Raw genomic sequence first — 26,124 nt, forward strand, 5'->3', positions numbered from 1 at the left:
CAGCAGATTCTGATCAAGAATGTCTCCATACTTTTCTCCAGTCATTATTCCTTCAATGATATGAAGTCTACCAGTACCACATGCTGAAAAACAGCCCCACGCCATGATGCTCCCACCTCCAAACTGGACTGTTGGTACGGTGTTTTGGGGGTGATGTGCGCTGCCATTTTTCCTCCAAACATGTTGTGTCTTATGACATCCGAAGAGTTCAATTTTGGTCTCATCTGACCAGAGTATGTTCTCCCAGAATGTCATGGGTTTATCCAAATGTTGTGTCACAAACTCCAAACGAGCTTCAACATGCTTCTTCTTCCAAAATGGAGTCTTGCGTGGTGTGCGTGCATGGAGGCCATGGCGGTTGAGTGCATTACTTATTGTTTTCTTTGAAACAACGGTACCTGCTGATTCCAGGTGTTTCTGAATCTCTCCACGAGTGGTCCTGGGCTGTTGGAGAACCTTCTGATGATTGTTTTGACTCCTCTGTCTGAAATCTTGCGAGCAGCACCTGGCCGTGGCTGGTTTATGGTAGTGACGTGTTCTTTCCACTTCTGGATGATGGCCCCAATGGTACTCACTGGAACTTTCAGAAGTTTAGAAATGCGCCTGTAACCAACTTCATCTAAGTCTTGAAAAGGTCAAGTACACACTTAGAGGGTCGAAATACCTTTTCTATTCCACCTGGAACCCAGTAATATCTTTCATTAACAAACTTAAAACCCTCCCTGACAATACATTAATCCATGTTTACTAGGTCCTGAGGGATGATGCATGATGTTGGGATTAAAGGGACGGCTCTACGTTGGTTTAAATCATATCTATCTGACAGGTTCCAGTTTGTTCATGTACATGAGGTTTCTTCAGAACAGTCAAGGGTCTGTTATGGTGTTCCGCAGGGTTCAGTGCTAGGGCCAATCTTGTTCAGTTTATACATGCAGCCGTTGGGAAGTATAATCCAGAATCACGGCATACACTTTCATTGCTATGCTGATGATACGCAGCTCTATTTGTCTATGAGGCCGGATGAGACAGAACCGTTAATTAAACTTCAGGCATGTCTTAGGGACATCAAGGAATGGATGTCCAGAAATTTCTTGCTTCTAAATTCAGATAAAACAGAGGTTATCATTCTTGGTCCAGAGCATCTTAGGAAGGGACTAGATGGTGTTGCGATGGCTTCCAGTGCAACTGTGAGAAACCTTGGTGTTGTTTTCGATCAGGATTTGTCATTTAAACCATATGTTAATCAGGTTTGTAAAATAGCGTTTTTCCATCTCCGTAATATTGCAAAAATTAGGAAAATCCTCTCGCAGAGTGATGCAGAAAAACTAGTTCATGCGTTTGTATCTTCTAGACTGGATTACTGTAATGTGTTGTTAGCAGGATGTCCAAGTAATTTGCTGAATAGGCTCCAGCTGATCCAGAATGCAGCAGCACGAGTACTGACAGGAATTAGCAGGAGAGACCACGTCTCTCCAGTGTTAGCGTCGCTCCATTGGTTACCCGTAAAATTCAGAATCCAATTTAAAATTGTATTACTTGCGTATAAAGCCCAAAACGGCTTAGCTCCGCATTATTTGCAAGACCTGATAGTGCCTTATGTTCCTGGCAGAGCTCTCCGCTCTCAGAGTGCAGGTTTACTCGTAGTTCCTAGAGTATCCAAATGTAGATTTGGAGGGCGTGCGTTCTGCTATCAGGCACCATTACTATGGAACCAACTTCCAATCTGGGTTAAGGAGGCTGACACCACCTCCACCTTTAAAACTAAACTTAAAACATTTCTGTTTAGTAAAGCCTATAGTTAGTGTTTAGTAAACCTCTAGCTGGTGTTGGTAAATCTCTAGGTAGTGTAAACTCTAGTGAGTCGTTCCTGTAGTTTCTTGTGCTGGCCCCCCCTTCTCCTCCCTTTTCTCTCTTTTGTCCATGTTGCAGCATCCTTTGCCGGACACCGGAACCTGCAGCGTGGGAGTGAGAGGGGCAGGGTAACGGCCCGGGCAGGCGGGGGAGAGGTTTGTCCGTCAAGACTCCTCTCCCTGGCCCTGCCCCTTCTCAAACCTTTCCCCGACCCTGCACCCAACCTGGGACTTGCTGATTGGGCCGGAGCTTCGGGAGCTGCATGCTGGCCTGCGGTCCCCACCCCTGGTCATCCCGTTGCTGCTTCCACCTGCCTGCTGTGCTGCTGCCGTCCCTGACCCCCAGTCTGGCCCTCGGCAGGAGGGTCCCCCCTTATGATCCAGGTCCTGGTCCAGGTTTCTTCCCTCCTAAAGGGGAGTTTTTCTTGCCACTGTTTGGCTTAAGGTTTTTCTCCCACTAGGGGAGTTTTTACCTGCCATTGTTTATGTAATAACTGCTCGGGGGTTTATGTTCTGGGTATGGGTCTCTGGAAAGCGTCTAGAGACAACTCTGTTGTATTAGACGCTATATAAATAAAATTGAATTGAATTGAATTGATGCAAATGCGGCCTCATCATTCATTTACTTATTCTTAAGTTTTTTATTTTAAATTAGCTACCTCCACTTTCTTTTCATTTTTCTCTTTGTTTTATTATTCATACCTGTTGCGAGATATCTTTAAGTACCAATATCATAACTTTTATCCATTAATTTCTTTACTTATTTTTTTTTCCTAGACTGGGATGCACCGGATGTTGTAGCGTGGCTGGGGGGTTATATTGGTATGTTTGTATGTATGTTCTGTAAAAAAAAAATATATATATATATTAAATATATTTTATAATATATATATATATATATATATATATATATATATATATATATATATATATATATATATATATATATATATATATATATATATATATATATATATATATATATATATATATATATATATTATTCTTATATTTTATATATTCTGAGCCATATTAGAAGCCGTCCAGCAGGGCATCCTCTGGTCCTGTACCGAGGGGCGGACATACATGGGTCCTTCCTAAACCTCCACAGTCCTCTCGTAGTTCAGTTAACTGCATCCGTCATAAAAGCTTTAAAATAGGGACGATGTTCAGTGAGACTTTCATCCAGAGTTCAGAATTTTCCCAAAGGTGCTAAATAGCTAAAGATAAAGCAAGCCGTTTCATACCGGGCTGTCAATCACAAGACCACGCCTTTAAACTTGTGTCTTTATATCAGCGTATCTGTTGAGATGCATAAAAACTCACCCTGTACAGCCGGCATGGATGTGAAATCTAGCCGTGGAGGCCAAAACGGCCCTCGCATCTGGCTTTTAACATTTTCTGCTACAACTGAGATCATCTATGAAAGCCTACAGGTCCCGTACACGCTTACAATACACCCTATACATGAGAGCATCTGCAAAGCAAGTAGATCTTAAGGTCTGGTTTCTTTGTTATATGAATTTTTGTTAAAGTCCAGCTATATGCCCCTAACTGTGGATGCTCAGTGGAGGAGTGATATTCCAGACTTGGATTTAGATTTTAATTGGAATAACATCTGGTCAAATATCTTACTCACCTCTAGGAACCCAGACCATCAATTCATTCATTTCAATTATGTACATAGAACTTATCTAACTCCTCGAAGGTTATGTGCGATGAAATTGTTAAATACTCCATACTGTATTCTGTGTAGCTCCAATGAAATTGGTACGTTTTTCATATGATTTGCGAATGCCAAGGAGTTTTGGAGGTTTGGAGGATGGTTGCTTCTAAACTCTCATTACTTTTTACTATTAACATTACACCATCCCCAACCATATTTTTATTAAATGATACATATATCCCAGTTGCATTTGAAATGAAGAATATTAATATATGGTCTCAATTCGCAGAGGTGCTCCAAAACATGTTTTAAAATTGTACTTGACCTTTATAAGGTGCTCTTCTTCGGCTTGGTGTATTGATGTGTATTTAGATGTGGTATATTTGCGTAAATATATAGGTACTTTGTCTGCGTATATACTGACACAAGGCATATGTGCAAAATAATTATGCATTACGTAATTTGGTTGGTCCGAGGGGAGGAGGGAGGGAGGGTGGTGGTGATGATTGATTTGTATTTTATTTTGTTTTTGTGTGTCATACAAAATATTATGTATGGAAAAAGAATATTATGTTATCGGTTTTCAATTATTAAATTTCACATACATAAATAAAGTAATTAATAACAAGAAAAAAACATTTTCTGCTGCAAAGTTGGACATTTTAACATCAATACAGGCTGAAATCCCTCTAGTGGTCATTCACGGAACTGCATGAAACCTTTCACAAGGAAACCTAGAGCCAAGCTTGAGCCAAGCTTGTGAAAGTGTTAGTTGGCTTCCAGCAGACTTTTCTGATAAATCTTAAAAGATTTAGAAGCCAAATAATCGTTTGATGAGCTAAAAAAGTCAAAAATACTTGCAGTACTAGTGTGTTATGTACAACATGATATATATTTGCAATATAACACCTTTAACAGTGAGGCACTTGCACTTTTACATTTTTTTTTACAACTTATTCCTATCTAATTTAAGGGTAAAGATTACAAATGATTCTCACCAAAACGACTTATTAACAGTTACCCACGTAGTCTTGATGGTCAAAACTTATAACCGACAGTTGACGCAGCTTTGGATTTAAAACTTTTCCCAACAGTCTCCGAGTCAATTCTGCATCCACAGAGTGAAAAAGGTCTTTATTTTCACAACAGATTCAGATTTGGTTAAAAAGAAATGGGGATTAGAGCACACAGAGTTAGTAAGACATTAGCAATACTCTGCTATCCGTTAAAACCTTTTGCACGTTGTTATATCCTTTAACATTTCAGAAGAAGTTACACTGGTATGAAAGAGTCTTTCAATTCAAAACGAAGCACACAGTTTTTTCTTCTGTAAGGGAGCCAGAAATCTTTCTTTAGTAAAACATTGGAAGCACCATTTGCAATGAATGCTTCACCTGAGCCATACAAGCACTAAATCACCGGCGCATGCAGGTTAGTTTGCAAGAAACTGAATGGCACAAAGGTCACATTGGGAGGACGCTGCCGGACTGGACGGACCGTCTTCTGGCTCAGAGCTCCTTCCCGCAGTCGGGGCAGAAGATGTCATCGTCGCATGTCAGGAAACCCTGACCCACCAGTGAAGCCGAGCACTTTTTGCAGTTGAAGCAGTCGTTGTGCCACTGGCGATCCTCGAAGGAGATGTACTTGCTGCCACCGAGACCTGAGGTGAAAGCAGCAGAGGAGTCTCATGATCTCTGTAACGCAATAACCCTGTAATTGACGGGGAGTGGGCCGACGGGACGCCGAGCCGAGCATATGATCCAGGGATCCTCGGGTCCGCATTATAGGTGTTGTTTATATACTACAGCTTCTCCTGCCGGATCCTCCCTACGTCCGAGTGTTGCACGTGACGTTTTGTTCAGCATTTAATGAGAGAATATATCTTGGAAAAACATTTCAGTCCTAATCGGATCATGCAGGTCCTGTGATCTAAAGTTTGTGGCACTCCTTTCTGCAGCTGACTTTCCCTCCCTCCATGTGACACGTTCAAATCCTTCTCTTCTCTCAGACTTTAGCACCTAAGTTATGTAAAATAACATCAACTTCAGCTCAACTACACCTGTGAAAACTGTATCTGCTTCATAAAACCTAAAAATGTATCAGGATGCAGTGTTGATGTGGGTTAAATGTGTTTGCAGGTGACAATCGTCGTTTTTAGCTTTCTCGTGGCCCAAACACAAGACAACAGGTTACAGGGTGTAAATTTAGAGTTCAAATTAAAGATGATTAAACTCACAAATTTAGAAAGTGAATTAAAGCTGAATAAGCAGCTCGTGGAACCAATGACTGCATCCATTTACTGAGATGCTGGCGAGGCTTTACGACTTCCTGTGATGCTCTTGTTTTTGATGAGATTAAATCGGCAAACTCTTCTAAAAATGTATCTTGACTATCTGTAAAAAGTTTATGTGAAAAGATTTAAAGGATGATAAAAATAAATTGGGAGGAAACACTCAGAAATTCCAGTTTTATAAGCTCGAGAGTACGATGAGAGTTTATAAAGTTTATAAACCAACAGGTGACGCATCAGGTCATGTGACCCGTAGGGGGCGGAGCCATGCTGCTCCTTCTGCCGCCAGACGTTTCCAGCGGGATAAACCGTCAAACTCGTCGACTCGACAGCCAAATCGAAAAGCGTTTAGCCGACAGTGGGCTCCTACAAACGGGTGGCTCTTATTAAAGGGATGACGAGGTATTAACGGCTAGCCATTGGCTGAGCCGGCTGTCAATCAGTCATATTAGAGGAAAGCAATTAAATTCTGCAGTGTCTGTTCAGATTCACTGCAAAAACTCAAAGTCTTACCAGGAATATTTGTCTTATTTCTAGTTAAAATGTCTCATTTTTAGTCAAAAAAAATCTCATTACACTAAAAACAAGAGTCATTACCAGAAAAATAACTTATTTGACAATTTTCACCTGTTTCAAGTAAATTTTCGCTTGAAATAAGTAGAAAAATCTGCCAGTGTGACAAGATTTATCTTCTCATTACAAGCAAAAAAAATCTTGTTCCACTGGCAGATTTTTCTACTTATTTCAAGTGAAAATCTACTTGAAACAGGTGAAAATTGTTGTTTTTTCCAGTGATGAGTCTTGTTTTAAGTGTAATGAGATTTTTTTTTTTTTTACTAAAAATGAGAAATTTTAACTAGAAATAAGACAAATATTCTTGTTAAGATTTTGAGTTTTTGCAGTGTTCTGCTCCCTTTCGTTACGTAACCAAAATGCAATTTGCATCGTTTGGCCCCCGATTCGTGAAACCACGCCCACAACTAACTCTAGCCCAGAACAACAACAACTAACTCTGCCGGCCGGAGCTTCCGCCATTTTTCCGTAGCGGTGTATCGCATCATTCAGGCAGCCAATCAGCACAGAGCCTCATTATCATAGCCCCGCCCACTCAGAATCCTGCATAGATAATGAGGTTAGAGAATGGGAAGATAAAGACATGGTTTAGAGGCTGAATTTCTAATTTATTTAGCAAAAACAATCAAAAGCTTGTTTTTAAGACATTCAAGGCCTGTTTAAAATAGGAATTAGATGCCATAATAGGTCTCCTTTAAGGTTTTTCTCCCACTAGGGGAGTTTTTTTACCTGCCATTGTTTATGTAATGTTTATGTAATAATTGCTTGGGGGTTTATGTTCATGTTCTGGTCTCTGGAAAGATCCTAGAGACAACTTCTGTTGTAATAGATACTATATAAATTAAATTGAATTGAAAAAATTGAATTGTTCTACAGGGGCCCTACAGGAATTCTACGGGGGCCCTAGAGAAGTCGACCTCTTCTCTGGAGAACTGGCTGTGTATAAACCTGCGTAGAGCCACTTCCACCTATGTTTTAGAAACCATCCTAATCTGTTTCACCACAATGCAAAAACCACTCAAAGCTAAATAACAATACTGTATTTTCTGCACTATAAGGTGCACCTAAAAGCCTTTAATTTTCTCAAAAACCGGCAGTGCGCCTTATATATGATTATTACGGTAATTTCTGTTACTGTAGTCAGGGGGATTGTGGGTAATGTAGTTGGTGTCGCCGAAGTAATGGCGCTAAAAACGTCAGGAATCGTCACAGACGTTCAAGACAACAGCAGCGACGCTGACTCGCATAATGGAGACTTTGACGAGACGGAGCAAAGCTGGTTTTTATTTTGTTAATAAAGTTTGACATACAGTACTTTTCTTCTTGTTTTTTTTGTTTGCATTTGCTGTAGGATTTTGTAGCATTTCCTGTAGCGCAGCTCCATCAGGTAGATACGTAAGTCAACCCCAGCCACTATAGTACGGGATTTTACCATATATTTAGTGCGCCTTATAATGCGGTGCGCCTTATATATGGGAAATGTTTTAAAATACGTCATTAATTGAAGGTGCGCCTTATAATGCGGAAAATACAGTACTTGGATGCGATGGCAGGTGCAGCTTACCACTGATGGGGGTGGTGCAGCAGGCACATTTCTTGGCAAACATGTTGCAGAAGCAGTCGAGGCAGTAGGCGGAGTCGTCCCGAGAGGTGAACCGCTGGCCGGCCAGCTGCTGCTTGCACCCGGTGCAGAGAAAGCACTCCTTGTGCCAGGGCTGGTCGCGGTAGCTCACGCCGCCGCTCGTGATGCCCTGGCAGGGGGAAGGATCACTGATCAAATCTGAACCCGAGTTTTAGAATCTGCGTCATCACTGCTCCCACTAAACTAACACATTTACCACGTACATTCTCAAGCACAGTATTATTACCAGTTTTATTTTTAAATTAATTTCAAATGCAACATTTTAACTTGGAAAAAAAGGATGAGAGAACAGAGGCAAGAACTCAGCTACAGTTAGATGACGGAATTCAACTAAACATAGTGTATATCACTTACTTTTTTCAAACTATCATCTTGTTAAAAACTGAGTTTATCTTTATAACAAGTTAGAAAATAAAGCATGACAAAAAGAAAAAGATAAAAAAAAAACTATTCAAAAAAGTTAGTAAAGAAGTTAAACTGCTTTATTTGGTTAAGTTGCCTTTTGTTGCACTTTTTGAAAGAAAACTAAGAAAACTGGAGTTCTAAAAGCTAAAATGGCTAAATTAGCATGTGGCTCGTCTTCCTGAAGCTTTAGCTCATAATTCATTTAGCTTGTAGGCGCAAATGGTGGAAAATGGTCATAAGTTCTTTTATTTAGAGAATCTGCACTTGCATCCACAAAACAAGGTTTTTCAATTCACAAAAAAGCCACAAAAAAAAGTTGTTTGTGTTGTGGGCATAAATGAAAAAGTTCAACAAAAAAAAAGCCAATTAGCTTTAATTGGCAACAAAAATAAAATGACGTTGATTTTAATCCGTTAAATTGCCCTTGAATTGCAGGTTTCTTGTTAGAAAAGGCAAAGCAGCAGAAAAGTAGGAAAACATGCAGCAACTAAACAACTAAAAGCTAAAGAGTTAAACGTTTAATAATAATAATATCTGCTTTATACGGCTAGTCATCCTGTAAAACATAGTTCTGACTTTAAATGTGTTTGCTACACAAAACAAATTAGGCAAAAGTTATGCCCATGGGACATAATTGTTATAATAAAACTCTTTGTAAGACACAGTCTTACAAAAACATGTGTAAAATACTCATTTTTTGTGGTATTGTTATCAAATTTGAACTTGCACTAGATAAGGGTTTAGGCGGTGGTGTCAGTGTGTTTTAAAACCAATAATTCACAGATTCATCTGCAGACATCTGATTTCAAAACACATTTCCGGCTGAAATAAAAACCTTCTATTTCAGTGTGTTCAAACTGAGATTACTGAATTATAGTAGCAGTTACAGTGATTCTGACAGTCGGGGGAAAAACCTCACAGTGTTACCTTTCAAAAGAGACCAGAACCATCCATGTACAAACGGTTCAAGAACAACTTTCAATTTACTTTGGGTATAACTCGGATAGGAGTTTTGGGCGACTTTTACAAGTGCGGAAACAAGTTAACAGAATTAGACAGTCTTTAAATATAGCTAACCTGACTACTGGAATTATAATATGAGGTTAAACTGTTTTAAATGAGCTATCCAAGGACCAGTCTCTCCCATTTTAGAACTGAATTTAATTATTCGTCACCTGCTTCCTGCATTTAGAAGACAGCTGCCTACCAGCCGGTACCAGCCAGTACCAACCGGTACTAGACAGTACCAGCCGGTAGGGATGGGCGGTATGGACTAAAAAATGTATCACGATAATTTCTGGCATTTATCCCGATAACGATAAAAATGACCAATACCAATTCTACTCCACCTTTGTAACTATAAATCTATCACCACATTCAGTCTTTGGACCCAAATCACTGCTCTAAAAGATACTAAATACTAAACTACAACAATTACATTGAATTAATAAAAACCAATTAAATGAGTTCCACCTGTACTGCAAAACTGGAATGACTCAGATCCTCCATGTTTGTTACACAAACACGTATCAACGGGGATTTATCCTTCTTTCTTTCTTTCTTTCTTTCTTTCTTTCTTTCTTTCTTTCTTTCTTTCTGGCTCATTTCCTTCCTTCCTTCCTTCCTTCCTTCCTTCCTTCCTTCCTTCCTTCCTTCCTTCACGTACGTTGTGCGTCGATTTAACGCAGAACCATAAATCACCATAAATCATAAATCAACGGGAAAATCAACGGGAATTTATCGTTTTTACCGCGAGATGACAAATTCTTACCGTGGGGAATTTTTTTGACGGTATATCGTGAACGGTAAAATATCACCCATTCCTACCAGCCGGTACCAGCCAGTACCATCAGTACCATCAGTACCATCCGTACCAGCCTCCAGCAGACCGAGACGCCTCAGATTCCTGCCTGGCCATCTGTCTCCTGCTCGGATCTGTTATGTCATACTGTACGTGCGAGCGTCTTTCATAGCAGCACGCTCAAACACGCAGAGATTACTTGACCATATTTGTTTTAAAATCACATATAAAACAGAACGTTAAAGGCGGGAGGCTGAAGGAAAACCTCAGCATCACCGCTTCACCTCCTCAGGACCAAAGCTGCACACTAACACTGATCGCATTGCTGCAACAACCTCAGACGGGGAACTCAAATCTGCTTCAATTGGAAAGAATAAACCTTTTTCTGTTGGGAATGTTAAGAGAGAGAATGTGTTTTTATTTTCTTACCTTCTTGCAGTGAACACACTGCTGAGCAAACTGCTTCTCGTAGCAGGCCAGGCAGTAGTTGTTGTTGTCCTTCTTGACGAAGCTCTTGGTGCCGATGGGCTGCTGGCAGTAGTTGCAGACGAAGCACTTTTCATGCCAACTGTTGTTCTTATGCTCCATCTTCTTGGTGCCTGGTGGGCGAGGAGACCAGAGACAGATGGAGACAGTGTGACGGAGAGCTAATGCGGCTTTTTGTAATCCCACAAAACACACAGCATCTTTGAGTTTGGTGGCATTGCGTTTCCTACATGTGAAGCAGGAGCCTCACCTGCTGTAGTGGAGCCAGAGGGGGGTTAGGGGGCGGTGGCCACCGGGGCCACAAGCTCATAGGGCCCAATGACAGGGCCCCGTTTTGTGTGATACGTTCATATATAATCGTAAATTGTAGGCTATAATAACGATAAAATGTGCATTGTGCAGCCAATGTAGGCTAATTCTTACTTTACAACTGTCCTGAACGCATCAGGGCTGTGAGCCAACGCTGATTGGCTGTAAAGCTTGATTTATGGTTCCGCGTTACACCAACGCAGAGCCTACGGCGTAGGTTACGCGGCGACGCGCCCTGTACGTGCGCATCGCCGCATACACTACGCCGTAGACTGCGCCGTACCCTACGCCGTAGGCTCTGCGTTGGTGTAACGCGGATCCATAAATCAGGCTTTACAGTTAAAGTCAATTTGCCGACTCGGCAAGTTTGCTGCCATGAAGGAGATGAGCGCTAAACTTTAAAAGAGGACTAAGCATGTACAAAGTTTTGAATGTTACCCTGTTTTCCACGTTACCTGGATTATTTTGGGTTATGGAAGAGTCGACTACCATTGATGAGTCAGTGTAACCTTCATAAATGTCTTTATCAGAATGTTGTGTAGTTCTTCTGAACAAGTTTGTGACTTTACTCTGCTTTCTGCAGCATAGACCTATAGGCTTGGCTCAATAAAAGTGAGAATAAATGTTGTTTGATGGATAGGATGATGTTGTTGAATGTTAAAATGACTATCATAAGGGCCCATGGAGAATGCTCTGCCCCCTCTGTACTGAGACCCACGCTCCCCCACTGCTCACCTGGCATGATGGTCTTCAGACAGGCGTAGCACTTGGCGGAGTACTCGTGGCAGTAGCAGTCGGTGCACATCAGCATGGTGTCCTTGGTGGCGAAGGGCCGGTCGACCAGGGACCGGCTGCACTTGTTGCACAGGAAGCATTCGCTGTGCCAGTGGCGCTCCTTGTACGACAGATCCTGCAGAGAGACAGACCTTTAGCTGGCGGTGGTCGGCGGGAAACCGCGTCTTCATGATATCGCCCTGCCACTGCAGATTTTTTTTTTTTTCTTTTTTTAATTTAATTTAATTTATTATTATTATCCTCACATCTTACATTACACAGCTGGTGTACAATTGGTTTACAATTATTGTCAGGGAGAAAGAAAAACATCAGCCTGTCAAAACATAGCTGTTGCCCTATAGTTGTGTAATGTTGAAAGAAACAAAACCTGCGTACATTTTTTAAGGAAAAATGAACAAACTGAACTAACTAAAGACCAAAAAAAGAAGTTAAAGTGCTTTATTTGGTTAAGTTGCCTTTTGTTGCACTTTTTGAAAGAAAACGAAGAAAACTGAAGTTCTAAAAGCTAAAATGGCTAAATTAGCATGTGGCTCGTCTTCCTGAAGCTTTAGCTCATAATTCATTTAGCTTGTAGGCGCAAATGGTGGAAAATGGTCTTTTATTTAGAGAATCTGCACTTGCATCCACAAAACAAGATTTTTCAACTCACATAAAAGCCACAAAAAAAAAGTTGTTTGTGTATTTTTGGGCATAAATGAAAAAGTTCAACAACAAAAAAGCCAATTATCTTTAATTGGCAACAAAAATAAAATGACGTTGATTTTAATCCGTTAAGTTGCCCTTGAATTGCAGGTTTCTTGTTAGAAAAGGCAAAGCAGCAGAAAAGTAGGAAAACATGCAGCTGACAGCTAAAAGCTAACGTTTAATAATTAAAGTATCTGCTTTATACGGCTAGTCATCCTGTAAAACATAGTTCTGACTTTAAATGTGTTTGCTACACAAAACAAATTAGGCAAAAGATAATTAAATTGCATAATGAGACTAAAACTAAGCTAGACTTACTAGTTTATATCATACTGTGCTTGTTATCCTTTAAATGTCAATTTTGATTGTTATTAAATGTGTTATACCACATTCATGAGGCGAAATATTCATTAAATAGTATTACTGAGAAAAACATTTAACAAAATTAGACACTCTTTAAATATAGCTAACGTGACTACTGGAATTATAATACTATAATATTATTAAACTGTTTTAAATGAGCTATCCAAGGACCAGTCTCTCATATTTTAAAACTGAATTTAACTATTCGTCACCTGGTTCCAACAAACTGAACTAACTAAAGACCAAAAAAAAAAAATATGAATCAAAACGGGATGTATGGGCTTGTAACAGCGACTACATTCAGTTGTAGGGAGACCAAACTACAATATTATAAGGGTTTGGATATACACACACATAAAATGATGTACGTATAAAACGCATAAAACCTGTCAGTCCTTCAAACCAACAGAGAAATGACCGAGAAAGTAAGTGAGTGGAGACAAGTCATTTAGTTTCTAGGTAATTGTGACTTTTGTATATAGGAGAGCCATTTTGACCATGACCTTGTGAATTTATCCATTTGTAGCCGAAGTGAGAAAGTAATCCTTTCCATTTTATATATTTCATTAACAATATCAGTCCATTCCTCCATTGTGGGGGGGTCAGGATGCAGCCAGTGACGTGTGATGGTTTTCTTGCCGCCACTGCAGCTTTTTAATTGTTACTGCTGCATCATAATACTGTCAAATCATTAAACATTTTAAAATTAGACTGTCTTTATATCATTAAAACATACAATAACATACCATTTTAAATAATTCCCTCCGGACCGCAAATAAATAAACCGTAATATGATAATACAGATAAATGATAATGAATAATATAGAGGAGTAATTCACAATGACTTGCAGATTGTGGAATTCTGTTGTTTTGCATCTTTCCCACTAATGAGCCACATGCAGCTCGTTAAACTGTCTCCACCACTTAAGCAGCGATGCCTGCAGTCCCTGCACTGACCACTAGGAGCAGGCTCCCAAGAGCCCGTCTCTACTGACAATTATTTTTAAAAGGTTTAACTGAAGTTTAGCAGAAATAAGTTGAAAATGCATGATTAGGGGGTGTGGATTGAGAAGGTTTTTAGTACTTTAAATACAGGACTGTCTCAGAAAATTAGAATATTGTGATAAAGTTCTTTATTTTCTGTTACACAATTAAAAAAACAAAAATGTCATACATCCTGGATTCATTACAAATCAACTGAAATATTGCAAGCCTTTTATTATTTTAATATTGCTAATCATGGCTTACAGTTTAAGAAAACTCAAATCTCCTATCTCAAAAAATTAGAATATTCTGGGAATCTTAATCTTAAACTGTAAGCCATAATCAGCAATATTAAAATAATAAAAGGCTTGCAATATTTCAGTTGATTTGTTATGAATCCAGAATGTATGACATTTTTGTTTTTTTAATTGCATTACAGAAAATAAAGAACTTTATCACAATATTCTAATTTTCTGAGACAGTCCTGTAGACATCCTGGTGGATGTTTCGGAGGCTGACTTCCCCAGCTTGATCCAAAGTAGACATTTAGCCCAAGCCCCTTTTAAAACAAATCTATCAAACTGGAATAAAATAAACTTTTGCAAGTTGTACCCCAGATAGAGAGAATGTTGAGATTATTTGGCCTAAACTCCATAAAGTAGAGGAGATGAGCTACTGCAGATGTCCCAGTTCTGCTTCCTGCGCAGCTGCTGCTCAACAGCCTTTATCTAATCTGGGTTCATATCAATTCTGCTTTGATCTGAGTTTATGACATTAGCGTCTCCTGGAGATCTGAACTGCTTCGTGAATTTAGAAAGATAAAGGGTTTCTTTTAGAGCCGAGGTCTGAGCTCTGAAGACACATTTCTGCCAGTATATTCATGCAGGCCAGCTGACAGTCCTGCTGGGGCCCGGGACAAAATAATCTAAGATGGGCCCCCCTGCACCTGGATCTCTCCTTCTCCTCTTCCTCTCCTCTCCCTCTGCTCTTCAGGTTTTTATACAAGCTAATGGACGTTAACATTAGAGATAGCCAGTTAGGTTAAGTTAGAAGGTTGGTAAACGTTGGCTGCTGTTTCTTACCTTGCTCTACGCTGACTTTATTAATTCCAGCTTCACCGTCACCACCTTTTTAAAATATTTGTGTAGAGAATCTATGAGGAATCTATTTTCTTCTTCTCTTCTTCTCTTTTCTCTTCTTTTCTGAGCACCAGACTTGTGCTGACCGGACATTTTGACCGGGGTTTGGAGAGAGAAGAGAAGTTTTCCTCCTTTTTGAAGTTTGAATGACATTTCTACGTGCAAGTATGAGAAAGATACGTGACTCAGAAAAAAGGTGAATTTTTTATTTTTTTTAACCTCCTCCCACCCACAGTGTGAAATTCTGCCCCATAGAAATACATGGGAAAATCTCCCCATTAGTTTGGAAATTTGGAAATGTTTTTGCACTTCGTGCAAAAACTATTTGTGCCATCGCTCTGAAAATCCACAGGACTGTAGTTAAATTCACGGCCTACAACTTTCTAAATCGGTTCAGAATTTTTTGAGTAACGGTGTGCGAGTGGTGAGGCCCCAAAGTTCTCGCAATGCGTTCCGGATGGGGCAAAAAGCGCACGTTTGTGCACGTTGCGCAAAAACGTGCACGCCAATCGCTAATAAAAGTCATACCAATCGATTCTCGCTTAAGGCGCACGTTTCTACGTTTTTACAATTAGGAAGAAAACAAATAACAAGCTTTTATGTAACTCAAATACTACATATTTTTTTCCACAAATAGGCATATTTTGAAACATTTTGAAAAATGATTCCATAATTTAATGAGAATAAAAAAAAAAAATATGTATTTATTTTTTTTTTTTTTTCAGTTCTGCCCCCCCCCTACCCTACCCTGGGCCCGGGACAACAGACCCGTTTGTCCCCCCCTATCGGCGGGCGTGTATTCATAGGTTCAGTTGTGGCATACGTGGACGGTAAATACCGGTACAAACACGAGCGAATCACCTTGCTGATGCAGCTGATGAGCTTCAGGCATGTTTCACAGTTGTTGGAGTAAAGACCCTCGTAGCACTTTATGCAGAACGGGTTGTCCTCCCTCAAGATGTACTTCTGTCCGTACAAGGACTCATTGCACTCTTTGCAGTCGTAGCGCTGCGACATCTTCATCCAGATCTCCTCTCCTCTGCAAAAGGAAAGCACGGGAATGTTTTAAAATTAACAGCACGGCAATAACTTCCCAACCATACCAGATCGGACACCTGAAATGTAAAAATTGGAGGGAATTTCAGGTATTTCAGAGCAGCACAGTAGCCACTCAGAATGAGAGGATGAATACAGAAGTTGGCAGAAACCTGCACCAGATCTGTAATTGGATGTTCCGTACAACAGATTAGGCAGAGGGGCGTTTTAAAAAAGCCTTCAGCATGGCCTCATGTTACTGTGGAGTAAATTCCACGTTTCTAATCAGCAGGACGTGACTTTTAATCTGCTTCATCAACCGTAAAAAAAAAAGACAGAAAAAGGAACAAAGAGGGCTAAATCAGGTCAACTTCCTCCGATTTTCCACAAGAAAATAAATTCACCTAGGAAAGAAAAAGTACGGAGAATCCAGCTGAGGACGGTAAGACCAAAAGTTTGGACACAATTCCACATTTATTTGAATGAGAAGGTGTGTCCAAACTTTTGGTCGGTACTGAAGTTTCAAGGAGTGGAAAATGTTGTGAACTGGTGCAGAAAGGGTTGTGCAACGAGTCAGGAGTCTCGAGTAAACCAACAAATATCTCAAAGAGCTTCTTCTGGAAACCAAATCTAGTCTCTGAACCCTCTACCTGGCCAGATTCCTCTTCTTCAACGTCCACTTTCCCTCCTGCACACTTCTGCTTTCACTGTGTACCATATTGATCAAGTTGGATCATCTTTACAGTCCGACATTTCCTCAAGAACACGGCCGAGTCGAGCATCACGAACCTCCATTTACGCTCTTTACCAGACGTAAGAAATAAACTAACTGGGGCCTAAACCCTTGAAAGGAAACATCTGGATATCAGGTGTGACTTATCAAATTTAGGTCTTAAGTGTTAGTTGTTTAAACCCTGTTTGAGCCTGGGTTTTGGGACGAACACCTTTTATCACCCAAATGTCCAACCACTCGTATATAACCTAACCTTTATACACCGCTGGACATACAGGACTGTCTCCGAAAATTAGAATATTGTGATAAAGTTCTTTATTTTCTGTAATGCAATTACAAAAACAAAAATGTCATACATTCTGGATTCATTACAAATCAACTGAAATATTGCAAGCCTTTTATTATTTTAATATTGCTGATTATGGTTTACAGTTTAAGATTAAAATTCCCAGAATATTCTAATTTTTGAGATAGGATATTTGAGTTTTCTTAAACTGTAAACCATGATCAGCAATATTAAAATAATAAAAGGCTTGCAATATTTCAGTTGATTTGTAATGAATCCAGAATGTATGACATTTTTGTTTTTGTAATTGCATTACAGAAAATCACAATATTCTAATTTTCTGGGACAGTCCTGTAGATCTCTGACTCGCACCGGAAAATATCCCTCTGCAATCTTTTAAACTGCTGATTTCATGCCTCTCTTTCTTCTTTTTCTCCCTCCAGCTCTTCAGATAAACCCTTGGTGGATGTTCAACGTTCAGTCCTCCCGTCTCTCCAATCCATCTGCACCCTTTAGTCTTGAAGTTCCTCCCCAAACATCTCTTTAACCGCCGTACCGTCTCTAAACCTTCTGAGCTCATGTTTCCCCTCCTTTAACCATCCATGCCCTTCTGTCATACCTTTTCTATCATTTAAGACCTACTGGAAACTCATTTTTTCAGGGTTTTTAGAATTTAAACCCTGTTTACCTTCCATTCTTTCTGAACAAGCATCCTCCATCCAGCTTCATAAACCGTCTCCAACAACAGGACACAGAAAACACCCTCAAAATACTCAAAAAAAACTCCCAACAACACCTCATCTCTTCATTCATTGTGAAAACTTTGATTTCCTCAAACACCACTCCTTTCTAGAATTCACTCCTCGGTCTCTTTGTTGCAATATGAGCCCAACAAATAGTAAACCAACAAATATCTCAAAGAGCTTCTTCTGGAAACCAAATCTAGTCTCTGAACCCTCTACCTGGCCAGATTCCTCTTCTTCAACATCCACTTTCCCTCCTGCACACTTCTGCTTTCAGTGTGTATCATATTGATCAAATTGTATCATTATTTGAATGATAAACCTTGGGGGGAGGGAGGAACTAAAGGCATTGCAGTCAGAAGAAAACAGTGAAAGTAAGTTTTGCATGCACAGGCTGCAGAAAAACAAGACATGAAGACGGTTAGGAGCGTCTGACTGAAGACCTCCGTCCTACCTGAGCCTGCTCGTAGTCTGAGTGCAGAGTCCTCTGAACGCTGCAGTCCATCTGCTTTATTCATTTAGAGCTGTATGTGACGCAGGCTGGGCCGGGAGGGTGGGGACAGTGGTGTGACCGTGGTGGGCCGGTCCGTTTATCTTCAGACTGCTATAAATTCAAGCAGAAATTATAAAATCCAATCAAACCCAGTGGAAAAAGAAAGAAGCTGGTGGAAAAATAACTGGCAACTACTTTGCTCAGCTGTTTTCTGTTTTCCGAGTCCAACTCAAACATTTATCAACAATTAAGGCCATTAAAACTTCTGCTTAACTGTAAAAACATGAAGATTTCATCTAATTTGACCAATATTTTTGAACAATTAGGTTCTAAATGATAAGACAAGCAAGTGTTTGTATTTTGGCTAAAATATCCCAATTTTAATTCAGTCACAGCTTCCTCAACTCTTTATTTCGGCTTCCACAACATTCAGAACCCTGAGATCTTGGAGCAGTTTTCATCAGGTTTTTGAGGTGGGAAGGCTTTATACTCGAATTTGATGATGACAAAAATGATTAAAGTGCAATTTATTCATATCTTTTAGATTAGGATTCTTGTCCTCTGAAGATTGCAGGAGTTTAAATGAATTGCTTTAAGGTACTATTTAATGCAGAAAGACCATCCTCATCCATGCAAGTCATTCTGGGAGAAATGTTTCCAGGCGGCTGCTGTGGCAACACAACGCAGAGCTGGTGTCAAAAAGGTTTTAAACGTCCACTTTACAACAGAATACTCACAGCCTGGTGCAAAAACAAACATTTTTGTTCTCCATAGAGAGATTTTACATCCTTGATCGCTAGATACTGTAGATAGGGGCTGATTTTTTATGTATCCTCATGAGTGACGGCTGTTGTGTGGAACATCTAGATGTCCAAACACTTGATCTTGTCAATTGAGACCAGAGGTGTCTTCAGTATTCACATTGATTACTCAGGTAGAAGTATAGATACTAGAGTTTAAAAATACTCCTGTACAAGTTGAAGTATCAACTCAAGTTTTTTACTCAAGTAAAAGTATAAAAGTACTGGTTTCAAAACTACTTAAAGTATCAAAGTAAAAGTAATGTAAGGGGGAAAAAAGCCATTAAGGACAAAAGCCATTGAAAATGAATGTATCTTAGTATAATGCAAATATATTAAAGAAGCATATATGTGTACTATTGAGCATTAACATGTGTTTCAGAGAGCAGAGGATATGATGACTAGTTGCCTATAAGTATTGTAATGGTGCAAAAAGTCAAACTTCAGAGGCATGTTATCATTTATCCTAACCTTTATTGGAATGTACATCCAAGTTTAGTTGCAGGAATCTGAGGGAACGGATGTAAGAACAAAACTGGACAAGAACATCTGAAACAACCACAACCAAATTCACTCTATCCGGATGGAGCAATTTAACTGGATAGTTTTTATTTAAAGGCCCAAATGAAATAGAGTAACGAGGCTGTTTTTAAAATTTAAGGAGTAAAAAGTACAGATAATTGCGTGAAAATGTAAGGAGTAAAAGTAAAAAGTCGTCTGAAAAATAATTACTCCAGTGAAGTATAGATAACCAAAATTTCTACTTAAGTGAGTAACCTTTTTTTTTCCCTTTTTTTCTTATTTTTTTCTCCTTTTTTTCCTCTTTTTTTTCTTCTTTTTTTCCCTTTCTCAACATTTTGACATTTTGACTTTTTTCTTGACATTTCGACTTTTTTCTCGAATTTTTGACTTTTTTCTCGACATTTTGACTTTTTTATCAACACTTGACTTTTTTCTCTCGACATTTTGACATTTTGGTAACGAAGTATTTGTACTTTGTTACTTGACACCTCTGCTTGAGACCTCAGAGAGAATAATCATTTTCATTTTAGAGACTATCTTCTGGTATCTGGACTATCTTCTGCAGCAGCCATCTAAGCAGTGGACGCCCAGAGTCCAGAAGCGCGAAAAATGTTGTAATTTACATTTTTTTATAGACCTGAAACCCCTCAAAGACCAGATTAATGCAGGAAAGCCTCAAATCTGAACAGGGTTCCAACAACTGGATCATATGTGGAGGAAAGTGCCTTGCCACGCCGTGAAATCTGTTTGTGTTCGCCGGGAGAAATCTAAATTTAGCAGTTTCTATTCATTTTGTGGTAAACGTGGGTGTCGCGTGATCCCAAACAGACTTCAACAATGCACCACATGAGCCGGAAGATCACAATTAAATGGCTATAAAAGAGAAGTCTCAGGTGTAATAGAATGCTACGCTTAAACACATGTGAGTGACGACTCCGGCTACGGACTCGGTCTCGCTCCCAAAGGTCACACTGCCATCTACTCCTGATGAAATGTCTTTCTTTTTGCATTACAAGATTATTCCAAACTCAAAGGGGGGATTGTTCACCCAAATTGGCTCTTTGTGTCTTTGTGCAGGAAAACAGTTTGTGGTCAAAATGTTGAAATTTTCCAAATCTAATAAGGTGGAGAATTTAATGGGATCAGATGACACCGTAGCAGGTCTTCTGTAAGACATAACACTCTGATCCTTGGACTTCCAGGGTATAGATGTATGTATAGGCCTCGGTTTTTACACTTCTCCTAATGCAATCAATATAAAGCATCTATTTGATGCCAACTGTAATTTAGCTGTCCTTTTGTTCCCATAGCAACGGGAGCTGAGGCCTCGGATACGCTCGTGGCAAGACTCCAAAATTCCCAGACGGAAAAGGGTCTCATCAAATCAGGACAGAAAAACCACCCTGGGAATTTTACGCCTCAAAGAATGATCTTTCATTAGATAAAAACAAAACAAAAACCAATTTACAGAAATATGGGGTGTGTCGTCTGGGGCGCAATTTTATTATCCAGTTTGTTCCACGTGACGAATATTTCCATATAACCCAAATAACACAGCAAAAAACACATCGAACAATTAAATAATTCTTGATAAGAACATGTAATCCTATTACCACCCAGGAGAAGGAGAACAGCAGATACACAAGATAAAAGAGCTGGAAGTGAGAACAACTGTGGGAGTGAATGGGCCCAGTGTCCTGGAGCGCCGCTGCTGCATAACTGAGCAGGTTAACCGGGGTCAGACACGTTTCAGAGGTTCTCTGGTACGATGGGAAGGTTGGGCTCTGGGGAGCTACAGGTCACATTGTATGTGAGTCTGAAATGTAAAGATTGTAACATGAATGAGGGTCTTTTAGCTCAGATCACTGGTTTATCGGCTCCAATTAACTCAAATATGCCGACGATCCTCGTTGTGCAAGTGTAACAGAACCATAAACCGATTACCTTTGTCTTGTTCAAATAAACCAATTCACCAACTCACTAACATGAAAATACTTAAAAAATGTTAAGAATGTGTTTGAATGCCTTTAAATCAATTTTAATGTAATTTATTGGAAAACAAGGAAGTGCCAAAGTCGGGTACATTCATCCGTGATTATAAAAGACATCACAGTCTGTGGCGCCAAGAAGTAGGATTGCAACATCCCATTGAAGGAGCGACACATCCGGCTTTTAAACTGTTCCCACCGTGAAAGCAGCAACACGTGCAGGCCCTGCAGAGCCCGCTGGGGGCGGCTCTTAGAGCCACTCATTCAAACGTGCTTCTGTGTGGGGCCCGGGATAATTCAGTGGGTTGAGCTGGCGCCATTTGTACAGGCTATAGTCCTCGTGCAGGCAGCGCAGGTTTGATTCCCAGCCTGTCGCTCTATACTGCAATGCCCCCCACCCCGCTACCCATTTCCCATCTACCTACTTTCTCAATAAAGGCCACTAGTGCCACAAAAACCTCAAAAAAAAAAAAAAAAAAGGCTTCTGCGTGCTCCATAGAATATAAAACAATGGATGAAGCATCAGGTCACATGCACGGAAGAGTATTAGGGCCATGCAAGAGAAAACAAATTTGAGACTGGAAGATTTTTTTTTTTTTATTGTGCACTTCGAGAAAAAAGTCGTAATGTCGAGAAAAAAGTCGAAATGTTGAGATTAATGTTGAAGTACAATTTCGAGAATAAAGTCGAAATTTCGCCTTTTTTCTCCGACATTTATTCACGACATTTGGACTTTTTTCTTAACATTTCGACTTTTTTCTCGACATTTCACCTTTTTTCTCGAAATTGTACTTCAACATTAATCTCGACATTTCGACTTTTTTCTCTGCATTTTGACTTTTTTCTCAATATTTCGACTTTTTTCTCAACATTTCGACTTTTTTCTCCACATTTCGACTTTTTTCTCCACATTTCAACTTTATTCACAAAATTTTGACTTTTTTCTCAACATTTCGACTTTTTTCTCAACATTTCAACTTTATTCACAAAATGTTGACTTTTTTCTCAACATTTCAACTTTATTCACAAAATGTTGACTTTTTTTTCAACATTTCAACTTTTTTCTCAAAATTGTACTTCAACATTAATCTCGACATTTTGACTTTTTTCTCGGCATTTTGACTTTTTTCTCAATATTTCGACTTTTTTCTCGACATTTCGCCTTTTTTCTCAACATTTCAACTTTATTCACAAAATTTTGACTTTTTTATCAACATTTCGACTTTTTTCTCAAAATTGTACTTCAACATTAATCTCGACATTTCGACTTTTTTCTCGACATTTCGACTTTTTTCTCGAAGTGCATAATGAAAAAAAAATCTTCCTCCTCTAAAATATTATTTTTATTTTTCTCCTGCCTGGCCCTCACACTCTTCCGTACACATGATCCGCTGGTTTCTGAAGACTGGTTTTCAGAGCTGCCAGCTGACATGGGTGCCAAATCACACGCCTGAGACCAAAACGTTTCTTTGAATCCGACTGTAAATGAGCCTCCACTTGGAAGTAAGATGGTGCTCATGAGATACACTTGGAGGGCCAGTCATTCCTTTAGGATGATTTCTGACATTACAAAATGTGCGTTGACATATTTGAACATGTGCGGTGTAGGCTACCCCACGTTATTTCAGTTCAATGTTTTATCTTGGCTGACATCATTTATAATAACCTATGATACCAATTTATATAATGTTGATTCTATTCAAAGTCTGTGCAAACAAATTAACTTCAAGTCAACCAACCAGAAAAACCAGTGCTGCCAGAGCTGAGATGAGTGGAGCTCTACTGGGACGCCCCCTGCTATCCTCACAAGTCAACCCAGCTTTATCTGTATCCCATCAAAAGACCACACCCCTGATTTCAGATATATTTTTGCTTTTATATAATTCCAACTGGTGTGGCACAAAACAAATCTACATGGACGGGAAATCTAACCCCTGAGACCAAAACCGTGGGCCCAAAGCAGTCCAGATGGGTGTTGATAAAGGTGTAAAGGAGTCTTTAAAACAGCCAGTCCCATAAATGTGAAGAGCAGCTCTAATGCTCCTTTTCCACCAAGGGCTGGTTCTGGGCCAGTGCTGAGAACCGGTTCTTTTTTCCATAGCTCGGGTGCTAAGGGGAGCCACGTCTTAACGTCACTGCAAGCGTCAGTTACGTCGCTGTAGACGTCAGTTACGTCGCTGTAGACGTCAGTTACGTCGCTGTAAATGTCAGTTACGTCGCTATAGACGTAAGTTACGTCGCTGTAGACATCAATAACGTCGCTGCAAGAGTCAGTTACGTCGCTGTAGACGTCAGTTACGTCGCAGCAAACGTCAGTTACGTCTCTGCAATTGTCAGTTACGTCGCTGTAGACATCAGTTACGTCGCTGCAAGCGTCAGTTACGTCTCTGCAATTGTCAGTTACGTCGCTGTAGACGTCAGTAACGTCGCTGCAAGCGTTAGTTACGTCGCTGTAGACGTCAGTTACGTTGCAGCAAACGTCAGTTACGTCTCTGCAATTGTCAGTTATGTCGCTGTAGATGTCAGTTACGTCGCTGTAGACGTCAGTTACGTCGCTGCAAGCGTCAGTTACATCTCTGCAATTGTCAGTTACGTCGCTGTAGACGTCAGTAACGTCGCTGCAAGCGTTAGTTACGTCGCTGTAGACGTCAGTTACGTTGCAGCAAACGTCAGTTACGTCTCTGCAATTGTCAGTTATGTCGCTGTAGACGTCAGTTACGTTGCAGCAAACGTCAGTTACGTCTCTGCAATTGTCAGTTACGTCGCTGTAGACGTCAGTTACGTCGCTGTAAATGTCAGTTACGTCGCTGTAGACATCAGTTACGTTGCAGCAAACGTCAGTTACGTCTCTGCAATTGTCAGTTATGTCGCTGTAAATGTCAGTTACGTCTCTGTAGACGTCAGTTACGTCGCTGTAAATGTCAGTTACGTCGCTGTAGACGTCAGTTACGTCGCTGCAAGCGTCAGTTACGTTGCTGTAGACATCAGTTACGTCGCTGTAGACGTCAGTTACGTCGCAGCAAACGTCAGTTACGTCGCTGTAGACATCAGTTACGTCGCAGCCAAAGGTCAGTTACGTCTCTGCAATTGTCAGTTACGTCGCTGTAGACGTCAGTTACGTCGCTGTAGACGTCAGTTACGTCGCTGTAGACATCAGTTACGTCGCTGTAGACGTCAGTTACGTCGCTGTAAATGTCAGTTACGTCGCTGTAGACATCAGTAACGTCGCTGCAAGCGTCAGTTACGTCGCTGCAAGCGTCAGTTACGTCGCTGTAGACGTCAGTTACGTCGCAGCAAACGTCAGTTACGTCTCTGCAATTGTCAGTTACGTCGCTGTAGATGTCAGTTACGTCGCTGTAGACGTCAGTAACGTCGCTGCAAGCGTTAGTTACGTCGCTGTAGACGTCAGTTACGTCGCAGCAAACGTCAGTTACGTCGCTGTAGACATCAGTTACGTTGCAGCAAACGTCAGTTACGTCTCTGCAATTGTCAGTTATGTCGCTGTAAATGTCAGTTACGTCTCTGTAGACGTCAGTTACGTCGCTGTAAATGTCAGTTACGTCTCTGTAGACGTCAGTTACGTCGCTGTAGACGTCAGTAACGTCGCTGCAAGCGTCAGTTACGTCGCTGTAGACGTCAGTTACGTCGCAGCAAACGTCAGTTACGTCTCTGCAATTGTCAGTTACGTCGCTGTAGACCTCAGTTACGTGGCTGTAGACATCAGTTACGTCGCTGCAAGCGTCAGTTACGTCGCTGTAGACGTCAGTTACGTTGCAGCAAACGTCAGTTACGTCTCTGCAATTGTCAGTTATGTCGCTGTAGATGTCAGTTACGTCGCTGTAGACGTCAGTTACGTCGCTGTAAATGTCAGTTACGTCGCTGTAGACATCAGTTACGTTGCAGCAAACGTCAGTTACGTCTCTGCAATTGTCAGTTATGTCGCTGTAAATGTCAGTTACGTCTCTGTAGACGTCAGTTACGTCGCTGTAAATGTCAGTTACGTCGCTGTAGACGTCAGTTACGTCGCTGTAGACGTCAGTTACGTCGCTGTAGACGTCAGTTACGTCGCTGTAGACGTCAGTTACGTCGCTGTAAATGTCAGTTACGTCTCTGTAGACGTCAGTTACGTCGCTGTAAATGTCAGTTACGTCGCTGTAGACGTCAGTTATGTCGCTGTAAATGTCAGTTACGTCTCTGTAGACGTCAGTTACGTCGCTGTAAATGTCAGTTACGTCGCAGCAAACGTCAGTTACGTCGGTGTAGACATCAGTTACGTCGCAGCAAACGTCAGTTACATCTCTGCAATTGTCAGTTACGTCACTGTAGACGTCAGTTACGTCGCTGTAGACGTCAGTTACATCGCAGCAAACGTCAGTTACGTCGCTGTAGACGTCAGTTACGTCGCAGCAAACGTCAGTTACGTCGCAGCAAACGTCAGTTACGTCGCAGCAAACGTCAGTTACGTCTCTGCAATTGTCAGTTACGTCGCTGTAGACGTCAGTTACGTCGCTGTAGACGTCAGTTACGTCGCTGTAAA

General features: G+C 40.5%; 1 protein-coding gene across 1 annotated transcript in view; it reads right to left on the bottom strand.

The window, feature by feature from the left end:
- Positions 1-4,622: 4,622 nt before the first annotated feature.
- Positions 4,623-26,124, bottom strand: part of LOC133425032 (four and a half LIM domains protein 2-like) — a 43,932-nt gene continuing 22,430 nt past the window's right edge. Inside the window, exons 2-7 of the mRNA XM_061715682.1 lie at positions 18,239-18,388; positions 15,849-16,026; positions 11,758-11,932; positions 10,657-10,826; positions 7,944-8,130; positions 4,623-5,176 (exon numbers count right to left, since the gene is read on the bottom strand). Of these exons, the coding sequence (XP_061571666.1) occupies positions 5,025-5,176; positions 7,944-8,130; positions 10,657-10,826; positions 11,758-11,932; positions 15,849-16,010 (846 nt within the window). The 5' untranslated portion in view covers positions 16,011-16,026; positions 18,239-18,388 and the 3' untranslated portion in view covers positions 4,623-5,024. The remainder of the gene's footprint in view (positions 5,177-7,943; positions 8,131-10,656; positions 10,827-11,757; positions 11,933-15,848; positions 16,027-18,238; positions 18,389-26,124) is intronic.

The sequence above is a fragment of the Cololabis saira genome, chromosome 24, assembly GCF_033807715.1.
Source record: "Cololabis saira isolate AMF1-May2022 chromosome 24, fColSai1.1, whole genome shotgun sequence".
Lineage (NCBI taxonomy): Eukaryota > Metazoa > Chordata > Actinopteri > Beloniformes > Belonidae > Cololabis > Cololabis saira.